Source organism: Xenia sp. Carnegie-2017, unplaced genomic scaffold, assembly GCF_021976095.1.
Source record: "Xenia sp. Carnegie-2017 unplaced genomic scaffold, XeniaSp_v1 HiC_scaffold_20, whole genome shotgun sequence".
Lineage (NCBI taxonomy): Eukaryota > Metazoa > Cnidaria > Anthozoa > Malacalcyonacea > Xeniidae > Xenia > Xenia sp. Carnegie-2017.
In genome coordinates this window covers 5,021,771-5,039,912 of record NW_025813483.1, presented here as the reverse complement: position 1 = coordinate 5,039,912, position 18,142 = coordinate 5,021,771, and the positions used below count along the sequence as shown (strand labels likewise).

Below are 18,142 nucleotides of genomic sequence, written 5' to 3'. Positions count from 1 at the left end.
TTCAAAATTTGCATAGCGGAAGTAAATTTGCAGGATGGCTACACTATTATATGTAGAAATACGTAGAATCATTGAATAAACCACCTGTAACGTTGTGGGAGATCGGAATAACAATATTGCGCAGTTTCATTTTCCAAAAGTTTCTCAAAAGAAAGTAATACACTGGAGTCCTCGTGTTCTGCGGCCTATAAGAAAATATATAAAAGAAGAAAGTCAAATTGCTAAGATTATTAAGGTTGGTTAATATGTACTGTTCTTGCTTGCGTTTATTACTTTATTTCATAATATGTATAACGCCAGTTGCAAATAATTTATGATATTCACAAATGTATAATACACAAATAATGTATACACAAATTGTAGATACACAAATACAGAAATACACAAATAATATATGAAATACAGAAAAATTCCTTCTAAAATAAATATTTATCATATTTAAAAAAATATGATAGCTGAAGCTAGTTTCAAACCCGATGTCACATCCCGCCAAATCCTTAACACTTACATTAAACTACACAAGCCTCTTAAAGTAGTAGTAATATCGAAATTTTTTCATTATATAAGTTTTTAATAACACTACTGTAAATAATACAGCGTAGCAAAGTCCGTTTACGGAACCGTAAATATAGCCACTTTTAAAAAAATGTCGAAAATGAGCACTATTGTGAAATTTAGTCGTACTTCTGAAGCTCAGAAGCTGGCAAGCAAAAGCCAAAAAATATTTGCTTAAAATGAAGAATCTAAAAGAAACAGCTTGAAATATAGATAAGATATAAAATAAATTAGCTTAAATACGTATAAATTATTGTATTCAACTGTGTTTAGGACTCCTTATAGGATTGTCAGATTCTAAATGTCAGATTGTAAATGTCGTCAAAGATGTGCTCTTTAAGACACCCTTATAGCTAAAATTGAAAAAAAATTGACAGGGATTGAGCATACGGAAAAAAATTTTTTTCATTTGTACTTTGTCGTGGAACTCGAAAATGAACTCAAATCTTAATTCTTTTTTACAATGGTGCAATCTCGATTGTGTGGCTACTGACATCGTAAGAAGTATTCGGTGGGAATCTTGTTTGACATTTTCAAGTGTTTTGCAAACTCTCTTTATACGAATTATTGAAAAAAGGCGTAAAAAGAACTCAAAAAGCCGGCTCATGTCCAAGTATGGAAGACTTTATGACTTCCATAGAAAATATTGAAAGCTTCTGCACTTATAATGTACAATAAAACAATTTGACTTCAGTCTAAATAGTTCTTGATATCGTTCTCAACCTCATTGGCAATTGTCGACTATTTTCACATGATATTTAAAATGGGCATGTGTAATGATAACACCATCATAAAATGCCGCTTTTGTCAATGCTACGCAATTTGCATTGAATTGTTAACAGCAATTATGACGTTTTTGATTTGAACTACAATATCTGAATTAAATTCGACGTTTTAAACGCATCTTTTTTAATTCAAATTTATTGGTGTTATTTTCAAGACGGCTGATAGTTGATTGTTTAAATTAAACAAGACTTATCTGTAAGTTGATGTTTGATTGTAATTCTACTAGTAATAAGTCAAGAACGAAAGAGTCACATGAGAAACGCGCGCGCGTCTCAGAAATTAAGTAATCGAAGGAGTCACTGGAGGGATGGGTAAGGCAGGGCATGTGACTCCTTCGTTCCTGACTAATGACTAGTAGAATTCCAATCAAACATTAACTTACAGGTAAGTCTTGTTTAATTTAAGAACTCTACAACGTCATCAGTAACATCACTAACGGAGTCACATGTGATTTCAAAGTTCTGCGGCTGCGAGATGGGAATTGATATGTTTGATGCAATTTCATCAATCAATTATGTATTATAGAGAGGACTCAGTTTGAGAGAATATTAGTAAAGTACTCCACTTTAGGTGTATTTAACAGAACCTCATAAAAGTTAACTTATGGTAAAATTTTGTTAGTAGCATGCAAAGTTTCATTGTTTTCTGTACTGTCTAGTACCACTTTACCAAAAGTGTCTGTATCAACATATTTTTAATAGTAAGTTGCAAATGTGGTACCATTTAACCATCCCGCTGACAGCATGATTTGTCTCAAGTTTAGTTCAGGTGTTTTAGCATATGAAGTTGAGGCAGCCAGAGTACTGTGGCATGTAAATTTCTTGGTGTTGATTCCAGACTTTTCCAAAGTTGATTTTACCCATCTGGCAATGATGTCTTTGGTCACTGGATTGTTAGGTTTGGTGAAACTGATGAAGAGTTGCGATTGTTCTCCCTTAAAGTTTCAGTACGGGTTATGTATTGTCTAAGGTACTCTATGATGCAGAGTTTTTTATCTGTTGGGTAGCTTTGAATCTTATAGGTTGTTGGTGTTTACCTGCCTTTGTGTGTTTAAGTATTTCACGTATTGTGATCGTACATTCTTCATCATGAACTTGTATGAAATTTAAGTTAATTTTGTGTATAGTCTGGCATTGCTGTCTGTTTAGTAAACAGAGTAGAGTTTCCTGATTTGTTGTGATATCTTTCAACGCCATCTCCTTTTTGGGTTCAAATGTTTTTAAGTAAGTAAAACGGTGTTAACATCCCATATGTGGGTATATTTTGGAAGGCATGGTTTAAGTTCAAACACCCCTTTCAAAAACCTGCAAACTAAGCGGTCTTTGCAAAACGTAAAACCTGAAGTAGGTAGTATTATTGAGGAAAGTCTAGATCTTGCCGTGTTTATTGCACTGTATCCTAGTCCAGATTTGTACATTTCAGTTAGGAATTCAATGGCATTCGCCATTCCAGGGCTGTATAACGATAACCCCTTACATCGACAAAATTCCTGCCAGCGTAATATGTAGGTGCGGTTTTGTTTTAAAGTACCTTTTCTCCATGATGATATGATAATGTCTTGAGCAGCCCGTGAAAGATTTTGGTTTCCCAGTTTTTCTCTGATAAAAGGCAGACAATCAGGGTAAGTTCCTTGAAAAGGGGGTGTACTTTTGTTGAATGACTGTGTAGAATGAGAAGGCTCGGTGATGCTTTTAGTTCTATTGGGGCTTCTCTAGCATTGTAAGAGCTATAGGATACGAGAGTTGAGTTGACCATTTTGGCATCACACATATGCCTCGCGCTTTGTCGTTCCTTATTTTCTGTAGAACATTGGCAATGATACTGGAAGGTAGAAAAGCATAGAATGAATGTTCTGACCAAGTTATGCTAAAAGCATTCACAAATAAAGCTTCCGGATCTGGTCTGTAAGAAACGTATTTGTTGAATTGTTTCTCGATTCTTGATGCAAATAAATAAATGTCCGGCAAAAATTCGAGCTCTTTACAAGCCTCATGTCGATATTTTTTATCAAGCATCCATTCACAGGCTCGTTCATTTCGCCTAGATTCAAAATCGGAATTAAGTTATTTTCCCCCGAAATGTGCGCCACATTGACCCATAGTTCCCGGGCAATACACCATTCCCATAATTGTTTTGTAAGATTGTTGCAACGTTCAGAGTGGCTAGTTCCTATATTGCTTATGATGCTCCCTGCTGAAGTATTGTCAATCATAAGACAGATGTGTGCATTGTGTTGGGAATGGGAAAAGGTTGTAGTCCTAGGTAGGAGGCAAGCAACTCTAAGTAATTTATGTGTTCTTTGTCTCTTGGTGTGACCATAGACCTCCTATGCTAATACCTTGCGATTCTGCCACCCAACCTTTGTTTGAAGCGTCTGTCGTAATAGTAAGCGACGATTCCCCATGAAAAATGTGTTTAATGGCATTCATCACATTATTCGACCAACTATTCAATGTAGTTTGGCAAAGGCTTCAGCAGAAACCATCATATATGTGTCGAAGTTTCTCTTACTTAGAGTTAATGCAGATGTTTTGTCCCTATCTAAATTTCTGTAGTTTAAGGGTCCATGTAACACACCAGGAAAGCTTGATACTAGTTTACCCACTATTTTGGCCGTGTCTCTAATTTTTACTCCCCATTTCGCTTTCTTTATGAATTTTATACAATCTGTTTCTATTGCTGAGACCTTTTCTTTTGTTAATTTCACAGTCATTGTGACGGAATTAATTTCAAATCCCAGTGTTATTAATTTCCAGGAAGGGATAAATATCAATTTTTCTGGATGCACTAGGAATAATGTCACTGTAAGTATCACATTGTTCTGATATGCATCGTAAGTTTTCCCTTGTAAATGAAAATCATCCACATGTCCAGAGATGATGTGCAGTTTTGAGTGCAATGTAGCTAAGGGAAGTTTTAGAGTTTTTGTGAAGTTTTGCGGTCCACTAGATAAGCCGTTGGGCAAGCACGTAAATTGATATAAAACACCCTTCCAGTGAAATCTCAGGTATTTCCTGTCAGTGTATTTTATGGAGATTGAGCAGTAGGTGTTCTTGATGTCAATACTACAAATGTAGCAGCTTTGTTCTACAAGCTTAGAGATCGCAGTTAGTGAGTCAATTTTTAAATGGTAATAAGACAAAAGTATTTAAAACTTTAAGATCTAGTATGACCCTATATGTGCCGTCTCTTTTCACTTATTTGAGGGAATTTATCTGGTTCGTGTTTTATGGTTGCTATTATATTTTTTGCAATCATTCTATCAATCTCAGGCCCCGTCCACACGTATCGGGAGTTTTTTAAAAACGGAGGTTTTTTCCCCGTTTTTGAAAAGATTTGCGTCCACACTTAGCGTATTTGAATCGTTTTCGCCTGTCCACACGTATACGCAAATACGATCGCAATACGAAAAAACGATATGAAAGAACATGTGTAGAGAGAGCATGCCTTCCTCGCCTTTTTATTGTTCGTTTTATAACAACTTTCCTTGACTTTGAAATAGAGATCATCCTCATAATATTAATTCGTTTTCTTAAATAATCAACGTGAACCTTCAAGACGTTTATTTGTAACTCAATACATGCTATGATGCTTGAAAGAAGCCCGAGTAAAATAGCTATACAATTTTGCATCGCTATGTTGAACAAATGCTAAACTTTGAACCTTTGAACCATGCTTTGAACTGATGTTTTGAATTCGGCGCGAAACGCATGCTCCATCCGGACTCGATAATACGTCATCCGGTCATCGTATTAGAAAACCTCCGTTTAACCCTCCACACGTAGTTGTGAAACCGGCGTTTTCAAAAATCCTCTGGAAGCCGTATTTAAAAGCATCGTTTTGGTAGGCGAAAACGCCGTTTAGATTAATGGACGCAAAGGGCAAAACGGGAAACCTCCGTTTTAAAAACTCCGTATACGTGTGGACGAGGCCTCATTTTTATTTGCAACAATTGAATTTCGTTTAAATTTGTTGGGCAAAAGTGATGTTGGTAAAGTCGTTTCCGACAGATCGATTGGCATCCTTTTACATTAGATAAAATATCGAGCCATGCCAAAAGTGATTTGTTATTCTGCCCACTTTGTAGCTGTCACATAAAGTAATTAAGGGTTTCTTTAACTTTGGAATAAAATTTTTCCCATTTGCTTACCGGTGTATTTTCATATGTTGTAATTGGTGAATTATATCTTGTGTGTTTTGTCACATTTTCCTTTGGAAGTATGATTTCCCGCGCTTGTGAAAATCTGACTGCTCTTCACCTTCATAATTTGATCCATATTGGCGCCAATGTCGTTAATCATAATTATATGAGCGAGATGGGGTTGATCGAGTTGGTTGTATTTGACTTCCTGACTTACATTGCTCCTTTCTTTTGCTTCTTGCAATCTTTGATAAGTCATCCCCAAAGAATTTGCTGCATTCGCCGTTATCTGAGCATATGGGGGCATAATCTGGTTTTAGAACACATATTATTCTATTCTTGCGAACACTTGCCAGTTCATGGCTGATGTGTCCAAGCATTGCTATTTAGTCAACTTGTTGACTTAATAGTTTTTTAATGTCAAGGTCGTTTTCCTTTGTTGTGCTTAGAGCAATGAATTATAATAAGATTTGTTTTTCGTCCTGCTTCTTGTATATTTGATATGTTTTGGTCTGCTCTTTGTTGGTAGAATGGCAGTTTGGCCCATATTTCGGGGTTTACCGTGATGGAGCGTACAGAAGGGCAATTGCCAGGTCGTTTGTATTTGTCTTGGATTGACTTTAGTTTGTCAAGAAAGTTTTTTCTGCCACCTTTCTCGACAATGGTTGCAAGATGTGGTTTAATATCATCTCCTGTGGGCTCCGTGTCGTCAAATATTTCAGTTAGCTATTGAAGTGTGTCATCGGTTGAACTTGCTTTGTTTCTGTTTTATCATCGTCAATAAACTCAGAGATGTTATCATCGTCGAGTTTATCCTAAACAACTTATTTTGTCATTTTCCTTCGAGTTGTTTTTCATGTGTGAGTATCATTAACTGATTTGTAAGATTTTCATTTTCTTTTTTTCTCCTGACGGATATCGTCTTCACTGTCCAACGAAGTAGAGTTCGTTCGGCGCCGTTTATATCGGCTATTAAGGTTTTCCTCAACGTCGGGTTGTTGAGTTGAGTTTGTATCATTCCTTGTTTGATGATGCTGCTACATGATACGTATCATTGATTTCAATTCAGCTAGCTCTTCAGTAATAGTTGAGTATCAGGCTGTTGTTTGCCCGCTGATATGTCTTCTATGCCATTAGGTGTTTCTTCAATGTTACTCATACCTGCTAAATGGCAAATGTTGAAATAAGGAGAATTATAAAATATGGTTGTACTCAAAATTCGTTACCTGTCCTCTTTTAAAGTGATAGGAATTATATAACTTAAGTGTGTATTTGTTCCTCTCTGATCAACGAACACGCAGTGCACTTATCGACAAGCGACGCGCGCTTCTCATGTGAGTCCGTAGTGACGTGACTGATGACGTTGTAGAATCATTTTTTTATAATTTCGTAATAGCATGATTGAAATGATGCATTCAACGTAAACGACAATTTTTTTTAAATTTTTTATTGCAAACATGTTTTGGCAAACTTGTGCCATCTTTAGTGCGGTATAATGAATGAATATTTGAATGGAGTTAATACATGACTCATGTAATAAAAACATTTAACAACGACACAAACTTTAACACAACTAACAATGAACAAGACCACACACAAGCCAAACCCCAATCCATTACTTCAAGCTACCTTACATTGGCCACTACTCACAAATCACAAACGAAAACTACATAACTTGGTCAGACGTTACTGCACAAACTTAGACATAAAACTAGTATTCTCTTCTTTAAAATCAAAACTTCTTCCTCTTCAAAGACACCATCGCTTTCCTCTTAAAGTCCAACGTGGTTTGGAATTCTCTTGTGCGGGATGTAATTCTCGCTTCACATTGGCGAAACAACCTCTACACACGGATTAAAGAGCATACCACTTCCGATAGAAACTCTCACATATTCAAACACCTCCTCTCATCATCTGACTGCAAATCTAAATACTCACAATCCTGCGTTCGTATATTAGACAGTTTCCACACTCCTTCTTGTTTAAAACTAAAAGAAGCACTGTACATCAAAAAACTCAAGCCTAATCTTAACAAACAAATTCATCATGTCAATACTATCTTCAACTTGTAAATACTTAACATCTCTAATCACTAGATAATTGTAAATAACTTCCGCTTCCATCCCTTTTGTCTATACACATGTCTTGTATCAGAGGTGTAGATAAAAAGCGGACGCGGACGACGGACGCGGACGGCGGACGCAAAACGTGCATATTTCAATTTTCAGTCAGTCATATAGAGTGTAACGCAATGAAACCTCATTGTATTATTTTCGTGTTTTGTCAATGGCATTTCACTCATGTTGGTCTTACGTGCGTGAGCCTGTTCATATTTACTGCACTGATAATGGTTTCCGTCAACTTGCCATTCGGCAAAGCAGTACGTCTGTTTGTACGAGTTTTATCTTTCAGGATATATTTTGTGACCTCATTATTTAAAGCAATTAAACATGCATATTTCAATTTGCAGTCAGTCATATAAGTGTAACGCAATGAAAGCTCATTGTATTAAACGGACTAAAGCATTTTATTTGCGCGTTTTGCGTCCGCCGTCCGCGTCCGTCGTCCGCGTCCGCTTTTATCTACACTCTTGTATCAGATTTCTTTACATATTAACTCCAATCAAGTATTCATTCATTATACCGCACTGAAGATGGCATAAATTTGCCGAAACATATTTGCAATAAAAATTTAAAAATTCTTGATAAAGTTCTTTAGTGGAATAATGTGCTCATTTTAACTTCCGTTAAAATTTCTCCAAGTTTTTCAAATCAATTTTGAACACATGTTTTGTAAAGGATATTCGTTTACTTGAAAGTCGGAATTAATGCATGTTTCATGATCTTTGAACATAATAAAAAATTCAAACAAATAGGAATCTTTTAGAAATTGATGAATTTCAACAACATTAAGCCTGGTTCACCTATGACTGAGACTTGACTGAGGGATACCTGTGACGATGCCTGCAGTGCTCTTAAGGCAAATGTGAACACTCATCGCTGACACACTAATGGTGTTTCAGGCAGTCGTAGGATTACTTGCGGTATGCGCCAAAATGCCACAAGAGTTGAGTTGAGTTCCCATCACGCATTAGGGTAAAAGATGGCGGATGAATTTTCAACACAGGACATGGAACCAAAAAGACTCAATGGAACAATTCCGATCACTTCACGATAAAATAAAACCTTATGGATACAATACGCAACTATCGGGCTATTTATGATAAATCGTGTCCAGAGTACAAAAATCCAAAGGTAAAATCCAAATAATTCTCTTTTTTAGGCGGCTCTCCCATCTTTGATGTATTTTTGAAATGACTGTTAAAATGGCCGCATAATTTGCTAATAGTAACGCTATTTTCAAATTACGAAGCACTATTTTGTCAAATTCAAACTGCCGCTAAATTTTGTAGTCTATCGGAGATTTGAATTATGTCATTGAAACGCATCGCAGGCATGCCTCAGGCCTACCTCAACCACAAGATCAGAAAACATCAGGCTTGCCCTTAATAATGCCTCAGTCATGTGTGACCAGGCTTAAATTAGTATTTATGTTTTCAAACTTTCTTTGTACGTTGTAATGTCTTTCAGTCGGATGATTTCTCAAGTTAAAGTTTTGTCACATTCATGTCCATTCCTGGCAATCAAGTCACATCCATGTCTCTTTTAACACATACTCTTTCATGAAGGGGATATTTCCTGCAGGTTTCCCTGTAATTCTTCCTCGACGTCTTTTTCGACATAGGATTGTTGAAATGGAACGAAATTCGTTAATGCCTACAAAAATTTGATAAAGTTTGACGAGAAACAAAAATATTTGCTACATTTAACATATATCTAATACTCGTCAAAATAGCTATATTCTTCGCATAAGGTCATAGGAATAATAATTCATGTATTCTAAATTTTGAAGGCAGAAAAGGCAACATTTGAAAAAAATGAGAATTTTATGCGCTTGTGTACCAGACATTTCAGTAACAAAGTAAATGGTTTGAACCCTGGAGTATCGTTACATGTTTGTAAATGTAGATTTTGACTCTGAAGATTACTACCGTAAGGTTGTCGAAACGTCAGTCAACAGCAACAAAAACAGTCCTTCTCAGGACTATACCAACCTGGACGATCTACATTTACAAACATGTAACATTTCAGTTACATTCGCTACTTTGACTGCTTTATTAGCATTCCAGTGCAATATTTTTCCATTCCCATAATTTGCCTCAGACAGTCAAACATTTACTCAGACATGGAAGATATGCTGGGAATATACGTATAGGTGCAAGTCATGCGCAGGAGAAATGTTAAACATTAGTATTGCCATAGTGATGGATTTTTATTGAAAACAGACCTTGATAATGTCGTCGGAAAGCAGACCTTTATCTCCCATGCATCAAAGAGACTTACAGGAAAAGTCCGATTTCATGTTTTAAACCTGGATGCCATTGGATAATTGAGGTCTTTTGCTGTATCATTTTGGTTATTTATCTTCCTGTATGCTTGATTGTATCCAGTGTTACGTGCTTCTTAGTCTTTTGGGTGAATGAAATCTGCAAATTGATATACAAACTTATCAGAAAGTGCTGTAATTGTTGCATTTGTTCAATGACATGCCCGAAACCACGAATGGACCCTTTAACATGCCTTAAGGTAACTTTTTCTTGACTCTGCCTTAATGATATAAGAAATAATTGTGTAGTTTAAGATCTTGATGCTTTTCAGTTACTGCTTTATGATCTTCGGAATGAAACTTGTACAATGCAATTGATACCTCAGGCAGTTGTTGAGTAGAACTCTTTAGTTACAAAGCGTAATTCAACCTAAAAGTTTCGATATTTAAATTGCACAATGATTTTTCAGCTTTGCAGGTTTACATAAGCAATTTTTTTACTTGACAATTTTTATATTGTTTTGTTTTTGTACTTTTGGCAGACACACGAACAATGAAAGCTGTCATTGTTTATCAGCATAGGCAGCCAAGAAATCTGTTCATATTTTTTATGCAGTCGATTTATTTAGCAAATATATTCCTTGATTTATATGCAATGTTTGTCACGCGCGCTATCTCACGCGAATTCCGCGTTTGTATGGTCTTAAAGGTCTTATATTTGGACAAGGTAGGCAACTCTCAACACAAAATTAACGACCGTTAACACAAATACTTTCATAAAACCATAAATATCTTATAAGTACATTGAAGAACACAAAAAGAAATACATCTCATTAATCACGAATAATTTTCTGTATTTTTGCAGTTTTTTTAATATTAAAATGCATTTCTATTCATTTGAAAAATGCGAATGTTTTTTGGGTTTGTGGCAAATATTTTTTAAAATCTTTGCTGGGGACACTTATCTACACATTCGTCATATTTTTGAATGCTCAAACGCAATGCAGATTGACTAAAATTGTTTTCTCATACATTCAGATTGGCTACAATTTTTTTTGATTAGTTTTACAAAAATTCCGCCAATCTGCACTGCGAGAACATACATACATGTAACTCACGCGGAGAAAGCGTGCGTGACGAAACATTGCATATAAATCAAGGAATATATTTACTACATAAATCGATTGCATAAATTGCCGCCTATGGTTATAAAAGCTATTTTTTTTTGTTTATGTCTCACACAAGCCATCAAAATAAAAACATGGCGATAACAGTCAACTGTAATATCACCTGAAACGATACATTCATAAAATTGATCTATAATTAGATTGATGACATCAGCCCAGTGCTCCAGATGTCGACCTGATGTTTTGACGTGGATCTGCAATTTCCATAGCAACCTCGAGCGCTCATTGTGTAAGCAAAAAAGCACTGGAGTGACCTACGCCCGTTGAGCTAATATACATTCCAACTCTACATGAAATAAATAAATGAATTCGGAGATTTCATACCCGACACGTGTGTAGTTTTAGGAGATTCTATTGCAAAGTGACAACTGATTAAACTGCTGCTTCTATCGAAGAGGAAATGAGCATTAAATCGGTGTTTATTACAAAAAAAAATTAAAAAGTTTTTTTCATTCGTTTGTTGTTGCATATTTGTGTCGGCATTTGATCATATGGACCAATAAAACAAATTGCTTCCTTTTTTGCCTTTTTAAGAAATACTTTCATAAAATGTTTGGTAATAACCTTTCGATTTCAAACGTTTTCATTATCCTTAAGTATAGTGTATTAAAGTTTTGATTTTGAAATTTGAAATTGATGTTTGAAGCGTACACTAATTTCAGTGAAACCCCTTTTTGATTAAAGTCGAAGGCAGTCGACGGCTGCAAGTATCTAACCTCTGCTTCTTTATTGGTTTGCAAAAATATTACGTAAGCTAGTTTGCTAGAAATTTAATTTGCTCCAAACTCGCTTGACTTGACATAAATGAAGAGGCATAATTATTGCTAAACGTTTATTTATTATTTACATGTATGTGTTTCAGCGACTTTTTCTGTTGTTCATCATACCTCGCATTATGGCAACTGTTGTATTTGCAAGTTACGACTGGCGTTGCATGATTTCTATGGAGAAGCCGGTTCAGAATTGTACATTAGATCATGTGCTTGGATTAGGTGATGCTGTGTCGTGGATTACAACATGGCTTTCCCTATCCATCGTATCATCACTAATACTTATCACAGTATTTATATGCGATGATGATTTCGAATTCGTCAAAGAACAGTGGAAAAATATTCATAAAAAAGGCTCTTTTTCTTTGCTCTTCCTAATGGTACTGACATTAGGGTTTTATAACTGCTTACGTTCTGGGAAGAAAGTTTTAATGACTTTACTTTTTGTTCTTTGGGTTCCAACTATCACAGTACTCATCAGGTGTTGTAAACTGTGTACGTCAGGTTTCTACAAGCCAATAGAGGAAGTGGAGCAGGGGGCAAGTGAAGTGAATGGAGGAGGTGGAGCAGGGGAAGCAGGTGAAGGAATGGATTAGTAGAGCGGGGAAGCAGGTGAGAGTGAATGGAGGAGGTGGAGCAGGGGGCAGGTGAAGTGAATAGAGGTGGAGAAGAGGAACAGGTGGAGTGAATGGAGGAGGTGGAAGGTGGAGGTGGAAATGGAGGAGATGGAGCAGGTGGAGCAGGTGAAATGAATGGAGGAGGTGGAGAAGCTGGAGCAGGTGGAGTAAATGGAGGAGGTGGAGCAGATGAAATGAATGGTCATAGCATAGGTCAACGCTTTTTGGACTGTCTAAAAAACTCGGTTGAATGTGTAGAGAAAGTTCCTAAGATTTCGTTTTATTGCCTTGCACTATTAATATATTTTGTTGAAATATTGGTGAAATTTTCGTCTGTATTACTGGATACTGTGGAACAACTGGCACCAATCGTCAAAGATTCATTTCGAGATGAACCAAAGGGCTTTAACGGAGTAATTCTCATTTTTATGGGTTTTAGATTGGCATTTCACGCTCGTGTATTGGAATTTTTTATGAAAAATTTTTACGGTGCAAAGATGTGTTGTCGGACAGAACTGTCAGACTTGTAGTATATATTGTCAAAACCCGTTAGTAAAAGCATAGCTTGTATATAGCATGCATTTTAACATGATGATGTACATGTAATGCGCATGCATAACTTATAATTAGATTGTTTTAGTATTGTTGTAATATATCATTACATGAAAATTGGCTCCTCACAGCGCCTTTTTTGGTTCACACGATCCGATTTGTCGGATCCTTAAAAAAGGATCGTGTGTACACATAATAAAGGTAATGTAGTTTTTTTGGCAATTCACTTAACTTTTTACTTCTAAAAATTCTTCATCAAACATAACATGACAAAATTAACAAATAGATAACATTTAACCGTTGTCTATACAGTTATAGATACACGTGTATGACGCCATTGTGATATAAACTAAAAAAGTGGCCACGAGTAGTTTATATAATAAAATCAAAAATCCCAAATCAAACGGTCAAAGAGTTTGTTTTCTTTGTCCCTAACACTTGGAACATTGAAGAATAAAGTGCTCTTTGCTTGCGTGACCTATAAGATTGAGGAAATGCATTGGCTATCTTAATCGCATGATAAAATGGGATTGACTGACAAAACAAACAAGCAATAGCTGATCAATTTTCTTGAAATTTTGTTATCGAAGACGAACTACAAATCAATGCTTGAAAATTAGGTTTTTTCTTTCTTTTTAGCTCAAATACGTCCACTGCTTCAACTAAGCATTCTTAAATTCTTTACTTGCCCATTCAGGGATGAATTCAGATAAATATTCAAATACGTTTGCTGTTCGTTCTTCATTTAAAACAAGAAGTTTTGTGTGACATCAATTCCGTGTGTCTGTCCTCTTTTAGATCATAGCTCTAGACCAATGAATTTGCTCAAATTCTTCTGGTTATTATATAATATTGTGTCTATCATGATTCTGTATGATTGTAAATAACGTCGAAGCCTGTGGCGATTGGCTCACGTAAGTTAATTTATGACAAAAACTCTCTTTGGAAGCTAAAGATTAATCGAAAATTCTAATACTATCTTTTGATTTATTTTACTGCTCGCCTTTGTCCTTTACCCTTCAAAACAATTTCGTCATGTGCCTCCCCTGCTGTTAAATTCTTGGTAATATAATAAAAGTAATTTTTAATGTATCTTACATAAATTACGGACAGTTCTGTGAGTTCGTGCACCAATCACCAATACATAACCATGCTTTTCATAGATTTAAGAAACAAAGATGTTTACTGTGTTTGCACAGGCTTATGCAAGCCGAGGAGACTTTTGGGAGACTCGAGACAGATCAGTGCAAGCGCGAGACCAAACGTCGAGTTGCACCTGCTCGAGAGTCTCGGTTTGCCGCTGCTGAATGATTGATTGAGTTGATTGGTGGAGCTTGGGTGTGTTTTGCACAGGCTAATGCAAACACAGCTCTAGACCAATCAGCGCACGCGTTTTACTGTGTTTATTTTATAAATGTTGTTTATAGAATCACACATGTCAACAAGGATGACGAGTAGAGTAGCCATTCAATTTTTAAAAAGTATTTGTTATTAAGCTCTTAATAACCGGGTGCGAGGTCTTTACGAAGAAATATTGGACCGAGGTCTTTTTGTTCAAGACCGAGCCGTAGGGCGACGTTTTACAAAGACAGAGGTCCGATATTTCTCAGTAAAGAGACAAAAGCAAGGTTGTCAAAAGGTTTGTTATATGGCATTAATTGACTAGAAACGGGAAGCTGCTTTCTTTCTCGTCTTTGTTGTTTTGCACGGGTTGACTTTCATTTTTCTAGTTTTGTCACCAAAAAGAAATCGTTTCAAATTGTATCGTCTGATAGTCGAACTGTTTTCCAAGTGTTTTCCTTCGACTCACATTCGTAAATGGTTTTCTGTTTGGTTTATTTAATTAATTGATGAAATTAATGGACATTGCGTTGAGACACTCGCACATCGCGCTTTTGCTTTTCACGCCATTCCTTGTTTCTCTCGACATTAAAAGTTTTAGTATTCCACCCACAACATAGAAATGCGATTACTAAGCATTTTATTTAATTAAAGTGTCTGACGACGACCTTTGACGAGTGCATGTTGAAAGTCACACACACGACATAGGTATTAGAGAAATAAACCATTGCTGAACATAATTAGAGCAGCAATGTCACTAAACAAATATTATTGCAACAATTTTTAGCTAATAATATCGTAATTTTCCATTATATATCGATCGCAAGTCTACTTTTATAAAACACTAACTCTTAAAATTGACAAATATCATCCACTATGCTAACAATACTCAGTTATACAAAATTAAAGATAAGTTTATCTTGGTATGATTTTTAGCAATGTTCAATATGAAATTTTAAATTAGACTAAAGTTCTTCACCTCAGTAAGCATATTACAAACAATAATATAGTTAATTGAGTCGCTATATTTCTTCATAATGTGGCATATAAATCAACACGCTTATGACTTTTATTGATTTACATATGTAGGACATCTTGTATTACTATTTCTGGGCTAACGAGTCGTGTGTTTTTTCTTAATTTTTTCTAATAACATTTGAAAAGACTATATTTTTAACAATTCTTTAATAAGTACGTTTAATGTAAAGCACAAAGCAGCTACAAAGAAATAAGACAAAACTTATCACATTGCCGAACATCACCTACTGACGAAACAAAACATTGACTGAGACTTGACAAAATGCATTACTTACAGTACTGACTATAAACAACAGCTTACATTAGAACTGGTACACCAACTTCGGAACAAACCCCCCTGAACAGATCGCAGCAATTACCTGCACCTTGCAACATTTCCTGTACACACAATATAATGACGTAAGAACCAGATAACAAATACGGCTAACTTGACGTTTCAGGGTTGCCAGATGAGCATAATTTCGGCCAAAAAACACAAAAAGGCCTAAAAAATTTTGTCAGGCAGAAATTTTTTTGTCGAGTCTGCCATGGTCGAAAATTGGCTTTTTATATTATTTTCCCAAACACGCTGAACACATTTCACAGTATGTTGGAGTTTAGTAATTTTTGTAGATTTTTCTGATTGCATACATTTAAATTAGCTTTGATCCACCCTTGTGCGTCGCGTCGTCTACATTCAGCGCAGCAATGAAAAGCAAAAGCAAGCCTTTTTGTCTCAACGTTATCGATGAAACTGACTCGACAATAATGAATAATCATTTGAACTGCATTTGAAGTGCAAATCTTTCCAAATATTAATGTAACTATTAGGACTTTAACGAACATTACAGATTTTTATAACTTTTCAAATTTTCAAACGAATATTTACAAATTTTTCTTGTTCCATTTCAAATTTCGATTAAATTTTAAACATTAAGCCATTAAATGGTGTTGCATTCCGATTGATCTGATCTGGTAGATTGCACTTTTGCTCGTTACTAGTCCCTCAAAAGTCGATTTTTGCTCTTACTATTACTAACTTTCGGTGTCACAGAAGTTGGCAGAAAACTGGCCTATTTTTGTTGAAAATTTACCATAATTGAATTTATTATATCTGGAAAACCTGAGACGTTTACTCTTCATTTGACTCTGAAGATAGCTACCGCTAAAGTTGTCGAAACGTCAGTCAACAACAACAAAAACCGTCGTTCTCAATACTCTACATCTACAAAATATTCATCGAATTACTGTGACGAGCCACAACTGATACAACTATCTTTAGCTTCATTCACTGCCTGTTTTTCATATTTGAATTTCGTGCTAAATTTTGTATGTGTGTTGTGGGCTCCAAAGGAGGATTGATAGTTCATTAACATCCCAAGCCTTATACACACGAAATAAAGTAACCTTTGCCTTGCCCATCTCAAAAGATATAGGTTGATTTTAACCTATGTTAAACCTTTGTTAATAGTGTTTACACGCAAAATATAAACCTGGGTTGAACCTAAGTCATCTAACTCCATTCAACCCCACTCTATCGCTTAACAGCTAACGCACAAAATCTCACTACATTATCGTCATCACATTTTGTAACCTAACACTCTGTAAATATCGTGTAATTACTTTATATGTTTTCAAACTTTCTATGTGTCACTGTGTAATGTTTCTTATCGACAGTTTATGTTTGTCAAAAATATTTGCGTGAACAAGTATTTTAATCATACATACGTGATTTCTTTTTGTTAAACTTTCCCTTCACTTTTTTATTTTACAGTTTACCTCGGATGCGTGGAGAGTATGGAAAAGTCAGTCCAAACGAAAAAATACCATATTTCCATTTGTTTGTCACAGTTGATTTCGAGAAAGGAAGTTTTGATGAAGATTTTCTTAAGAATGAAATGAATCAGAATTTTGGACCTGATGCATCGAAGTATTTTGAATTTCGTGCGAAACCATTCACAACACCGAAGCTTCAACTGTTATCTAAGATTGCAGTAAAAAGAGACAATCGGACAGTTTCAGAAGGCGCATTAACGATGTTCTGTTACGTAAATGGGAAATATTACACGTTTACCTGTTGCCATGTTTGCTACAACGGAGATGGTGATGATCAACTTCATGAAATGCTTAACCAGAACAAAAATGACCCAAACAAATTTGAATTGCATTTGAATACAAATCAATACAACTGCACATCATCTCCTAACTCTGAAAAAGTTAGCAAAAAAATATTTTGAGTTCGTTTTAAAAAACTGTTATGCCATATTATTGTGCTATTATTAATTGCACCATTAAAGCGTCAAAAGGGACAATACCCACTTAAAAAAAAGAAAAAAAACAAATGACACTCCATATTCATAACTTTTGAAACAAAGTAAAAATTGTAATGTAATACAAGTATGAAAAAGATCATTAGTCTAATATTATAGAATCATCACATATTTTCACAAATATGACCAAACACACATCCTAAAAGTTAATATATTACACATACATTTATCATTATCTGTATTACAAGAAAAAATCTAATTTTACAATCAATATGATATACTATAAAATTTTGATACATGATATAGCTTTGCTTGCTTTATAATCATTTTTAAGCCCTGGTTCAAACCACTGAGGATGAGGGTTGCTTTTTGCCATTTATGTAGACCAGGTTATATTTAGCAATACTTGTCATGTTGTACACTTAGCTATTAATTTAAAGGATGAACTTGGTTATAAAATGCTCAATACAAAAATATGAATGCATGTCAAATCTTCCACAGTTCTTAAGAAGTGGGAGAA

General features: G+C 35.3%; 1 protein-coding gene across 2 annotated transcripts; it reads left to right on the top strand.

The window, feature by feature from the left end:
* The first annotated feature begins 45 nt into the window (after positions 1–45).
* On the top strand, positions 46–12,468 carry LOC124441910. 2 transcript variants are annotated; one of them, XR_006947031.1, is made up of 3 exons: positions 46–235; positions 9,828–10,128; positions 11,918–12,468. XR_006947031.1 is itself a non-coding variant. In XM_046992385.1 (2 exons), exons 1-2 carry the CDS (start codon positions 10,084–10,086, stop codon positions 12,419–12,421), a joined length of 549 nt encoding a protein of 182 aa, XP_046848341.1. In that variant the 5' UTR covers positions 9,853–10,083; the 3' UTR covers positions 12,422–12,468. The 2 variants fall into 2 exon arrangements, 1 of the variants encoding a protein (XP_046848341.1); XM_046992385.1 differs by lacking the exon at positions 46–235 and having other exon boundaries at positions 9,853–10,128.
* The last annotated feature ends 5,674 nt before the right edge of the window (positions 12,469–18,142 follow it).

What these genes read in the sequence shown, in the direction of transcription:
- LOC124441910 (XM_046992385.1), top strand. Translation starts at nt 10,084, where the DNA reads ATGACATGCCCGAAACCACGAATGGACCCTTTAACATGCCTTAAG. An exon ending in ACCCTTTAACATGCCTTAAG is followed by an intron (nt 10,129 to 11,917) that starts GTAACTTTTTCT and finishes TATGTGTTTCAG; the next exon opens with CGACTTTTTCTGTTGTTCAT.